Source organism: Oncorhynchus nerka, unplaced genomic scaffold, assembly GCF_034236695.1.
Source record: "Oncorhynchus nerka isolate Pitt River unplaced genomic scaffold, Oner_Uvic_2.0 unplaced_scaffold_17___fragment_2___debris, whole genome shotgun sequence".
NCBI lineage: Eukaryota > Metazoa > Chordata > Actinopteri > Salmoniformes > Salmonidae > Oncorhynchus > Oncorhynchus nerka.
In genome coordinates this window covers 215,440-228,530 of record NW_027040483.1, presented here as the reverse complement: position 1 = coordinate 228,530, position 13,091 = coordinate 215,440, and the positions used below count along the sequence as shown (strand labels likewise).

Sequence of the window (13,091 nt, the reverse complement as noted above, 5' to 3'; positions counted from 1 at the left end):
TGGTTAATGCTGTGAGAAATTGAAACAGCGAAGAAAGCAAACAAAAAAAGACAAAAAAGTGTGTCCTGTATCCTTATACTATGACCAGTTTTGTGCAGTATTTTGGGAATGGAATAGAGTCGAATTTTAATACATTACAATAGGATATCGGTTGCAGGTTAGGTTACACACGTCGAGAAAGAATAGACGTAGAAAGGGTCAGACGACTGCAGGAAGTTTTCATGAACTTCATGGCACGAATATTACAAATGCAAAGAATTAATAGGTTGTATGCACAAAAGCTGCAAAGAGTGCAATAACAAGAACATTGTAAGCGCAGAGGTAAGGGGATTATTTTAAACCCTTGGCAACAGACACGCCAAAAAGCATGTTTTCAAAGGGGGGCAGTGTTCCCTATTACTATAGCAACAGGAAGACATGGCTGCTTCAATCAGCTTTTGGTTTCTCAGTGAGGAAAATGCATAGCAACTCCAGACAGAGAGTGGTTTTTAACTGTTGTACTAATGAGAGATAAAGTCAAGTTTAAACTGCTTTGACCTCCTGTGTGTCATTTTGTCCTTCTAACCATATAGACCTTTGGAATTATTATTTTACTTTTATTAATATTCTACACACAAAATATGTTAATAAGACATTTTTTTATAGAAGTTTGACCATTTTAATTGAGATGAAATTGATGGCTAGCAGCCTACTAAGCTTTTCTCTGGTTGATTACACTAAAGTGCATTACATTTATAATAGAATTTGCTCATTCGTATAAAGTTATAGGTTGCAACCTTCTTATTATAACTATTAAAGAGGTAATGTCTTATGGAGGAAATAATAAATACTGAAAGAGGCAGGTGGCCTCTATCTCCTTACTACTTGTACACACATATACAAAGTAACATTGGATCTATGACGATTAAAAATAATTTGACAATTCCTAATCGACCAATAAGAGGTTTAGTCTAGATAAACCAATAGTGTGACCACAATCCTACAACATTCCGCGAACCCGCTGCGTAACTGATGCAACAGTGCTGCAACAAAAGTTACACCTTCCAACTGCAAGACTGTATCCTTCCTCCCGTGTGTGTGACTAAATAGTCCGTTATAAACCGTGTCCGTTATTACAGAGTGCTTTATGTAGGACATTCTCTGTGGGTGACAATTTATTTACTAACAAGATATTAGCTCGGAAATATGATCCTTAAAAATGCCATGATTCCTGAGGTGAATTGCGTTTTTGCAACCCAAGTGTGGTTGTAGAAATGTAAATATATATTATTATTTACATGTAAATAATGTAAAGTTACATCGTTTTATTTCCATTTTATTACAACATGTCTTTTGGAAATAACAGGGTGGAAAGTCCCTTGGATATGACGCGATAAAAGGGGTAAAATGTAAACTGCGGATTGATTTGTAACAGTGTGATACGGTCCGGATTTAGTAGTTCCAGAAGAAGTTGCTGATTCCTAAACTTTCTGTTTGAAACTCATCGTCTTCATAACACACCAAATGAGGTCATTGTGTTCTAAGTAAGAGATGACTTATTAAATTGACCTCCCTGTCACTAGTTGTTGTGCTTTGCATTTGCAACGCACTTCCAAACAACTATACTATTGAGAAATAATGGGGTAAGTGAAATTAATTATTTCTCTTTATTCTACAGTTGTTGTCAAGTATAATGTGTTCAATATGTTAGCTTTGACATTGTAATTGTTTTATTAACCATTTCTGAAATGATGTTGGGGTTATTGTAATGACCTTTTAGTCTAACAGAGATATTTAGAATCGACAGTTTTACAGTAGCCTACTGAGCTCAGAGGTGAGAACTGCCACTGAAAAATATTTTATCAGTGGGCTACTAGTAAAATCTATATTTTTCAAATGTAGAAATTTGCTATATATTTAAAACATAAACATATAATAGTTGGAACGAGAGGAAAAAATAATACTTTTTAATATTTGATATAGAATACACATAGGCTAACTAACATAAACGTTGTTTACTATACTGTCGTGTAGGCACTGCTTTCCTGGACTGTGAAATGGATTATAACAAATACAATTTGATATGTTGTTGAGATATTATAGTTGCATTTTATGAGGGGAGTGAGTTTTCATAGAGACAGTGTTATATAGCCCTGTAACAGATTTCCAAACCTAACTTATTATTTCCCTAAAGTTCAGTAGTTTCGTAATGTGAAAACTAAGATGTTGGTTTATGGATGCAAAATGCAATTATCAGGAAACTTCAACCATTTTTGGTCTGTGAAGACCCTCTGATAATTGTACAATTTTAACAGTTGTTTTTAGTGTGTGGTGTTTTTGGGGGTGTGGCAATGGGGTGAAATGGGGTGTTTGGGTGTGGAAATTCAGTAGAGTTGTTGATTGTTTTAAGTAGATTTTTTTTGTCATTCACAGGTCTTCAAGTGTTCCCACCACTCTGTCCATAGTGACACTTCTCTGGAACCCTCGCACACTTAGTGCATTTGACCATTTTGACCGAAATAAAAGACACGATGGCGATATCGATCCTTCGCAGGAAAATTCCTCTTGTTTGCACGGTCGACCTCATCATTCCCTCTTCCCAACAAGCTAACGACAGCCAATCCTGGGGAAGGAAGGGGGTGGAGTTACCGGAGGGACAGCACAGAATTGGTGAGATACGGCAAGACGCTTTTTTATTTTTCCACATTCCAGGTGGAATCGCACTGCAGTACGAGCTTATGTCGTACAATGAGTGAAGCTAAGTGGATATTTTCCCAATGAAGACGATGGCGTTAAATTATTTTCAAATGATCGGTTAGTTTCGCAAGGATATATATATATATTTTTCTACATTTATCGTTTATCGTCAGAAATTAAAGGACCGTTTAAAAAATCCTCATTTAATTTTATGCCTGCGATATGGACATTTGAATTCAATATTTTAATAAAATCATTTTTTTTCATAGGTGATGGTCAGACGGACTGGATGACGGAAAAAGTTGATTTGTCTTCGTTCCAGTCGACTACTGAATCCTCTTCTAGCTCATCTTCTCCGCCCTCACCGTTGGAACATGATGTCAAGGTGCCCTCTGGCTTGGAGGTCATGACCTCTCTTTTGCAAGAGGAGCTTGCTCAGCTTGAGGATTACTTCCGGTCTGAATCGACTTCAACCAAATTGGACAAATCACCAAAATGTGACAAAGGCGCCCAAGCAATGGGTGCCCATTCTTACTACCAGTTGCCCTATGCTTCGTACAGTGGCAACCAATCAGAAACCAGCCCATTGTTTGTTACCCTGGCAACAGGGGAACTCGACCGAGTGAGCTTCTGTGGTGGTCCCATTGGAAGACCCAAAATGGCTAGACAATCCCCATACAACTGTCATCATCATTCATACAATACTTGTCGAAGAATAGTTTCAGATGGTGTCAACAAAGTTGGAGAGGAACTTGAGCATGACACCTGGAGTGCCAAAGGAAGTTCCTCAGGAAGCACAGAGGCTGTTAACCACTTTTCTACATTGAAGAGAGTTGGGAAGAACATTGGCAGTGTAAAGAAAGTCAGAGAATGTGGTGTATTGCTGAAGGAAGAGGAAAGTTATTGTTTTACAGAGGATGTTTTTTGCAGTGAAGAGATGGCCAGAAGTTTTTGTATGGGTGGGTCCTTCGATACCCACCCCAAGAGAGAAGGACAGTTGATGCATGGAATGAAGGTTAGTGGCAGGGGTTATGATGGTATGGGGCTGGAGGTCTTTCATTGCAACAAAGATGGTGGACTCTCTGGAGGTATTCCTCAAGAGCCAGAGGCAAACGGTGGCTATTACCACCACCACCCGAACATTGCTGATACAGAGCCTTATAGCTTTATAAGTGAAATCGAAGAGCCTACACAAGTACATGGTATAGAGCCCCAGCATGGCCACTACCTCTTCCCAGAATGTCTTGGAGACCAAAGCTACGAATGTCTGTCAAGAGGAGAGAGCGAGAGGCCAATGGTGGACTCGCCCATTCACAGGCAAGCAGTACAGAGGCTAAAGGAAGATCCATGCTCCCTGAGCTGCCTCAAACCAGGCCTTGTTGCTGTCCCTCTGGAAGTACATACCGGAGAACGGAAGCAGAAGAAGAGAGACCAGAACAAAACAGCTGCTCACAGGTATGTTGTGAAAAATGTACTGATTTTATAAAGTTTAAATAAAAACTGATGATAGAATGTTTGGTAATTTTTTAAAGTCTGACCAAAAAAATGTCTGTGCACATTTTAAGTAGACCTTAATCTCTGGTTTGAATGGGATCACTGTGTCTTTTCACTGGTGTGAAAGTGCTACAAGAATTTCTCAGATATAAATGTGTTTATAAAATCTGAAATCTGAACTCTTCTAATAGGACCTGCTATCTTGGATGTTCATAGATACATATCCGTAAATCTATTACTTAAGGGATGAGGTTGGGAAAACATGTCCATGTTAAATTCATGACACTAGCTTTCTCTATCTCTTAGCGAGAACTGATATTGAACTGCCAACCTACTGTAGCTCAGTGACTCAGACAAGTCATGGTTACTTCTACAAAGATAGATGAGATGTTGTGGGTGTAGGATAGGTTGGCAACTGCCACTTGTGGTGGGGACTGAGAGGGGGACATAATAAGGGGAAAGGGGAGGGGGCTCCAACGGTACAGCAGGTGCAAGCTGACCCTGGTATTTTGTAAACTGTAGGTATCGACTGCGTAAGAGGGCGGAGCTGGACATACTGGAGGAGGAGCTTCATGGGCTGGAGGAACACAACCGGGAGCTCCGCGACAAGGCGGAGTCAGTGGAACGAGAGATTCAATATGTCAAAGATTTACTCATCGAGGTCTACAAGGCACGTAGTCAACGCCTAAAGCAAGATGCCAGTGCCTAATCTCCCACCCACAACACCAGCACTCACATCAAAGCACTTGTTTGTTCAAAATTATAGTTGCATGATTTTGGTAGTTTTTCAAAAAATAAATAATATAATCGCTTTATTATTGTTACAGACAATAAACAACACAATGTATTTTTACAAATGTTTCCCTGAATGACTTCAGGCCTTAGTTGAATTTAGGAGGGAACTAAAATAAACTGTCCGTGACCACTGTGACACTGACCTGCCTTGTAATGTTTGAGCTTGCAATGATTGACTGTTTAACTGTCATTTTTTAACAGTAATAGAAGCGATTGAATTATGTCTGTGTTATTGACACTCAATGGCAGCATAAAGGAAGGAAGCTTTATTCTGTGATATTGTACGTTTTGTTTTATTTATTCATTTAAGTACCCTTTTGCTTCTTCCACTCATTTGGTATAAGGGACTGAAGAAGGAATGTTTAAAATGCTGTGGAAAAGTTCATTAATAAATGCTGCAAACTACTAGAATATGTGATTGCTAAAATGCTCATGTAGAACATGTAGGAAACCACCTAGACCTTGCTAAAGTACCCAATGCATGTTTGATTGTTAAAAAAGCATGATTGATTGTTATTTGAAAATGACAACATTCTCTGAACTGCATGGCTTCCTGATTTAATGGTTTCCATAGAGCATTTTCTCAAGTCATGCTTTAACTGTTTCAGCTTCATTAGCTGACTATTTCTACAGAGCTTCCCCCTCAAATATTGAATCATACTCAGGATGTTTGTCCACTTTTACATAATGGGGAAAATATACATGGCATTCACTGTTTTATCATCTTGGTTTTTTGTTGGCTGTATTTTGCGAAAAAACAATCACCTGTTGACACAACAATAAATTGTTGTTGGGAATAATGTCTTCATGAGAATCTTATTTGATGAGTATGTGTTCAATTCAGGTCTGCTTGTTTGATAGATGATGATGTCTGGTAACTAACTATCAGGTAAATTGCAGCCAAATAAACTAGTTATGTTTTTTATCATGTATTCTTTGTGGACTGTTATTACAATACATTGTTATTACACTGTTATAGAAGTCAGACACAGTTTACATCAGTGTTGCTCAATCCATTTCTGTGGGACCCACAGAGGGAGTGCACTTTTCTTTTATAGCCCAGCTAACAGTGATTGGTCATGTAGCTTAATGTATCTTCTGGAAGACTTGTTAACGGTGGACTAGATGTCTGTCAAAGTCCAGCAAATAAACAAAAACATCAAGGTAGGTCAATAGGGTGTCTCACCATCAGCCCGGACACCGCTGTGTCGGGCATTACACAGGCCGAAAAGTATCCGCTCAAACACGTACAAACCCAATGCGGTGGTAAGGGGCATTGCAGGGGCATTATCCAGACCGAAAGGTACCCTCTCAAACTCATACAGACCTGACCAGGTAAAAGCTGTCTTCTCATAATCTGTGGCTCTAGTCTGCTAGAACCAACTGCATTCACCATTCTATTTCACTCCACATATTACAGAATGGTGAACGCAGTGATCAGGCTGGTTTCACCAGGCTATTGGGGATCCATCTCGACCTGCCAATATGTCGGTGTGTAGTTTTGAAGGAATCAGATTGTTGTAGTAATATGGCCGAAACCCTGACCCCGATAGAAAGGTTAGGTGTAGTGCTGTATCACCATTTTGTATACACCTATTCAATTCCTTCATATCCCAATAGGCTATGCATTTTATTTAGGCCGTAGTTTCAAAGTGACAGACAAGAGTAGGAATGCGAGATGCCCATCCCTTCTGTGTCTGTTTTGAACAAAGATTTCACTCCCTCTGGTCTGGTTGGCTGCATTGCAGGGAGAGTAAGTAAATCTATTTTTCACCACTAGAGGAATGTACAGTAACAAATGATTAATCATATAATGCTGAAAATGAGTAAAAGTTCTGAACACCATAAAGTCTTGTGTTTTTCAGGGAAATATGGGATATTTTACATGGAAATTACAGGGAGATAGTTCTTAACACAAACTCAATTTCTGTAATGCTTGCAAACAGTCACTACAGTATTAGGAGAACACACTCTCTTGTGTAAAGTCAGGGAGGAAAACACAGAAAGGGTCAGTTATACATACATACTGAACGTACGTACATACGTACATAGATACATACAAACATACATACATACATACATACATACATACATACATACATACATACATACATACATACATCAACAATCTGTTGGTCTCATATTTCTACATAATGGTCAATACAACAATTATGACTGGAATGAAGCTAAAGTACTAATCTACTGCATACCCAGAGGCCAAAGTCACACTGAGGAAGACCGGTATCTGTCTCTTGGAGGGACAACAGAAGATCCCAATCTCATCAACCACCACTAGGAGGGTGTGCGAAACCTCTCCATATCCATACTACATGGGCCTCTGAAAGTATGAGGCAATCTTACACAATTCTTGCAGATCAAAGTTAGAATAGGGAGTCGCTGGAATGAATAAAATTGTATATCTTGCTCTAGTGCTTCACTGTCTTCTCACAGGGTGGTTGAGTGATATCCTCTTCTAATGTTTTGTGATTCAATTTGTATTGATAGTATAGCACATTTGGAGGTTCATTCAGTTACACTTGCAGTTAGATCAGTAAAGATTATACATTTTATCGCTGTGAAAAATAATACATTGTTCACCTGATCAGACAGACAGAAACTTGAACAGAATTTAAAAAAAATTCAGGGCAGTTATTAATGTCTTCACCACGGGATGTCCAGCTCAGCGTTGAAGACTCTCAGAAGTGTGACTATAGATGTGAATTGCAGCCATACCACCATGTATCCCACTGCTGGCATTCCCCTGAAACACGGTTTGGCCTGCTTGATCCTTGGATGGGAGACCAGATGCTGCTGAAGGTGATGTTGGAGGGACAGTAGGGGGCACTCTTCCTTCTGGTTCAAGGACATCTCATTGTCCCAGGGCAGTGAGAGTCAGGGGCATGACTCTGTACAAGCTATCATTCATCAGATAAGATATTAAGATAAAATCCTGATTCTCTGTGGTCTTTATGGTCACCCAGGTGGGTGCAACACATTGGTAATGGAAGGGATGAGTTAAGCGCCATACAATGTAAAGTGCTTTGAACATCTGGACAAGTGTCGTATGTCTTCTCTGTAATGTTTCTGCGGGTGTCATTCACTGTTTCAGTGAGCCACATGGGTTTAGAAACGTCACACAAACATCAAACTTTCTCAGACCACAATCACTGAAAATAAATACAAATGCAACATCCAACAATTTAAAAGATTCTACTGAGTTACAGTTCATATAAGAATATCAGTCAATTGAAATAAATTCATCAGACCCTAATCTATGGATTTGACATGATTGGACAGGGGCGCAGCCATAGGCACACCCACTTGGGAGCCAGGCCCACCCACTGAAACATGGGACAATGAAACAAGGGACCAGCACTTTACAAGTTGCATTTATATTTTTGTTCTGTATATGCTTTGCATGAAAAGTATTCAAGAGGCCTTGAACATACAGTGTATGTGTTTTTAGAGTTTTGTATTGCCTTATATGTCTACCTACACCGTACAAAAAAATATAAACGCAACATGTAAAGTGTTGGTCCCATGTTTCATGAGCTGAAATATAAGATACAAGAAATGTTCCTAAAAAAAAAATATTTCTCAAATTGTGCACACATTTTTTACAGCCCTGTTAGTGAAAATGTATCCTTTGCCAAGATAATCCATCCACCTGACAGGTGTGGCATATCAAGAAGCTGATTAAACAGCATGATCATTGCACAGGCCACTCTAAAATGTGCAGTTTTGTCACACAACACAATGCCACAGATGCCTGAAGTTTTGAGGGAGTGTGCAATTGGCATGCTGACTGGAGCACTGTCCACCAGAGCTGTTGCCAGAGAATTACATTTTCATTTTCATAAGCCGGCTCCAACGTTGTTTTAGAGAATTTGGCAGTACGTCCAACCGGCCTCAAAACCGCAGACCACGTGTAACAATGCCAACCCAGGACCTCCACATCCGCATCTTCACCTGTGGGATCATCTGAGACCAGCCACCGGACAGCTGATGAAATTGTTGGTTTGCATAACTGAAGAATTTCTGCACAACCGTCTAAAACCGTCTCAGGAAAGCTCATCTGTGTGCTTGTCATCCTTACCAGGGTCTTGACCTGACTGCAGTTGGGTGTACTAAATGACTTCAGTGTGAAAATGCTCACCTTTGATGGCGTCTGGCACGCCGGAGAAGTGTTCAAGGATGAATCCTGGTTTCAACTGTACTGGGCAGCTGTCTGACAGCTGGTATGGCGTTGTGTGGACAAGCGGTTTGCTAATGCCAATGTTGTGAACAGAGTTCTCTTTGGTGGCGGTGGGGTTAAGGTATAGGCAGGCATAAACTACGGACAACGAATACAATTGCATTTTATCGATGGCAATTTGAATGCATAGATGAGGCCCATTGTCGGGGAATTCATCTGCCACCATCACCTCATGTTTCAGCATGATAATGCACGGCCCCATGGTGCAAGGATCTGTACACAAATCTGTACTCAATTCCTGGATACTGAAAATGTCTCAGTTCCACCATGGCCTGCATACTCACCAGACATGACACCCATTAAGCATTTTTGAGATGCTCTGGATCGATGTGTATGACAGCGAGTTCCATTTCCCGCCAATATCCAGCAACTTCACACAGCCATTGAAGAGGAGTGGGACAACATTCCACAGGCCACAATCAACAGCCTGATCAACTCTATGCGAAGGAGTGGTTGTTAATTTGCATGAGGCAAATGGTGGTCACTCCAGATACTGACTGGTTCTCTGATCCACGCCCCTACCATTTTTTTTAAGGTATCTGTGACCAACAGATGCATATCTGTATTCCCAGTCATGTGAAATCCATAGATTAGGGAATTATTTATTTCAATTGACTGATTTCCTTACATGAACTGTAACTCAGTTAAATCTTTGAAATTGTTGCATATTGCGTTTATATTTTTGTTCCATTTCAGATCCTGTTCCATTTCATTTTTTTTTTTTTTTTTGGTCACACCCAGACAACGTAAGTAAGTATCTAGCTGCAGAATTTCGGGGGGTGGTTGTTAATTAGATTCGTCCCGCCGTTCTTGATTTTCCAGTTTCTTTAATTGATATATAAAAAAATATTTTGGCTCTATAAAAAAAAATCACATTTTCAGTGATGTTAAGTACTTAAGTAAATATACTTAAGTACTACTGAAGTAGTTATTTTGGGTATCTGTACTACGTCTACCGAATCTTCCGGGTTGGAGCGAGCGGTCGCATTCGCACTTCGGCCCGCAGGTAGTATAACTTTTCATTACATTTCATTACATTTCACTATAGCACAACGGTTTGATTTGTCTAATCTTAGCAATTTCTTCTTAGCTAGCTACATAGCCGTCTTTGTATCAATGATAATTGCGTAATTATCGTATTTCGTCTTCCTAACGTAGTCTACACTGCTATCTGCCCAGCAGCTAGCCAGCTAGCCAGCTAGCTAACGTCCACCGTCTACCGAATAGCAGCACTGTAAAAACTATTACACTCAACTGAATGACTTGATTAGTGTAGTGTTAGCTAGCTACATAGTTGTCTTTGCTGTCTTCGTATCCAAGATAATTGTGTAGTCTAGAGTGTGTAGTCTTAGAGTGATTATCTTAATTTACAGAGGTTAGCTAGCCAGCTATCTGTCGTCCTTAACGTAGGAGACACTGCTAGCTAGCCAACAGCTAGCCAACGTCTACCGAATAGAACTTCCTCACTCAACAACCCGGTCGCATTCCGCTTCGCTCCACAGGTAGTATCACATTTTCATTTCATTTCATTACAGTACAACGGTTTGATTTGTTTGATCGTAGCTAGCTACATAGCTAGCTACATAGCCGTCTTTGTATCAAAGATAATTGTGTAGTCTAGAGCGATTTCCTAGGTTAGCTAGCCAGCTATTGTCGTTCTTTTAACGCAACGTAACGTAATCAACACTGCTAGCTAGCCAGCTAGCCCCCGAATAGCAGCACTGTAGAAACTATCACACTCAACGGAACGACTTGATTAGTGTAGTGTCAACAACGCAGCCACTGCCAGCTAGCCTACAAAGTCAACAACGCAGCCACTGCCAGCTAGCCTACTTCAGCAGTACTGTATCATTTTAATCATTTTAGTCAATAAGATTCTTGCTACGTAAGCTTAACTTTCTGAACATTCGAGACGTGTAGTCCACTTGTCATTCCAATCTCCTTTGCATTAGCGTAGCCTCTTCTGTAGCCTGTCAACTATGTGTCTGTCTATCCCTGTTCTCTCCTCTCTGCACAGACCATACAAACGCTCCACACCGCGGCCACCCTAATCTGGTGGTCCCAGCGCGCACGACCCACGTGGAGTTCCAGGTCTCCGGTAGCCTCTGGAACTGCCGATCTGCGGCCAACAAGGCAGAGTTCATCTCAGCCTATGCCTCCCTCCAGTCCCTCGACTTCTTGGCACTGACGGAAACATGGATCACCACAGATAACACTGCTACTCCTACTGCTCTCTCTTCGTCCGCCCACGTGTTCTCGCACACCCCGAGAGCTTCTGGTCAGCGGGGTGGTGGCACCGGGATCCTCATCCCTCCCAAGTGGTCATTCTCTCTTTCTCCCCTTACCCATCTGTCTATCGCCTCCTTTGAATTCCATGCTGTCACAGTTACCAGCCCTTTCAAGCTTAACATCCTTATCATTTATCGCCCTCCAGGTCCCCTCGGAGAGTTCATCAATGAGCTTGATACCTTGATAAGCTCCTTTCCTGAGGACGGCTCACCTCTCACAGTTCTGGGCGACTTTAACCTCCCCACGTCTACCTTTGACTCATTCCTCTCTGCCTCCTTCTTTCCACTCCTCTCCTCTTTTGACCTCACCCTCTCACCTACACCCCCTACTCACAAGGCAGGCAATACGCTCGACCTCATCTTTACTAGATGCTGTTCTTCCACTAACCTCATTGCAACTCCCCTCCAAGTCTCCGACCACTACCTTGTATCCTTTTCCCTCTCGCTCTCATCCAACACTTCCCACACTGCCCCTACTCGGATGGTATCGCGCCGTCCCAACCTTCGCTCTCTCTCCCCCGCTACTCTCTCCTCTTCCATCCTATCATCTCTTCCCTCTGCTCAAACCTTCTCCAACCTATCTCCTGATTCTGCCTCCTCAACCCTCCTCTCCTCCCTTTCTGCATCCTTTGACTCTCTATGTCCCCTATCCTCCAGGCCGGCTCGGTCCTCCCCTCCCGCTCCGTGGCTCGACGACTCATTGCGAGCTCACAGAACAAGGCTCCGGGCAGCCGAGCGGAAATGGAGGAAAACTCGCCTCCCTGCGGACCTGGCATCCTTTCACTCCCTCCTCTCTACATGTTCCTCTTCGGTCTCTGCTGCTAAAGCCACTTTCTTCCACTCTAAATTCCAAGCATCTGCCTCTAACCCTAGGAAGCTCTTTGCCACCTTCTCCTCCCTCCTGAATCCTCCTCCCCCTCCTCCCTCTCTGCAGATGACTTCGTCAACCATTTTGAAAAGAAGGTCGACGACATCCGATCCTCGTTTGCTAAGTCAAACAACACCGCTGGTTCTGCTCACACTGCCCTACCCTGTGCTCTGACCTCTTTCTCCCTCTCTCTCCAGATGAAATCTCGCGTCTTGTGACGGCCGGCCGCCCAACAACCTGCCCGCTTGACCCTATCCCCTCCTCTCTTCTCCAGACCATTTCCGGAGACCTTCTCCCTTACCTCACCTCGCTCATCAACTCATCCCTGACCGCTGGCTACGTCCCTTCCGTCTTCAAGAGAGCGAGAGTTGCACCCCTTCTGAAAAAACCTACACTCGATCCCTCCGATGTCAACAACTACAGACCAGTATCCCTTCTTTCTTTTCTCTCCAAAACTCTTGAACGTGCCGTCCTTGGCCAGCTCTCCCGCTATCTCTCTCAGAATGACCTTCTTGATCCAAATCAGTCAGGTTTCAAGACTAGTCATTCAACTGAGACTGCTCTTCTCTGTATCACGGAGGCGCTCCGCACTGCTAAAGCTAACTCTCTCTCCTCTGCTCTCATCCTTCTAGACCTATCGGCTGCCTTCGATACTGTGAACCATCAGATCCTCCTCTCCACCCTCTCCGAGTTGGGCATCTCCGGCGCGGCCCAC

General features: G+C 42.1%; 1 protein-coding gene across 1 annotated transcript; it reads left to right on the top strand.

Annotated features, from left to right (window-relative positions):
- Nucleotides 1-1,092: 1,092 nt before the first annotated feature.
- atf5b (activating transcription factor 5b) lies at nt 1,093-5,890 on the top strand. The gene is made up of 4 exons (XM_029680856.2): nt 1,093-1,622; nt 2,413-2,649; nt 2,946-4,131; nt 4,693-5,890. Exons 2-4 carry the CDS (start codon nt 2,511-2,513, stop codon nt 4,877-4,879), a joined length of 1,512 nt encoding a protein of 503 aa, XP_029536716.1. The 5' UTR covers nt 1,093-1,622; nt 2,413-2,510; the 3' UTR covers nt 4,880-5,890.
- The last annotated feature ends 7,201 nt before the right edge of the window (nt 5,891-13,091 follow it).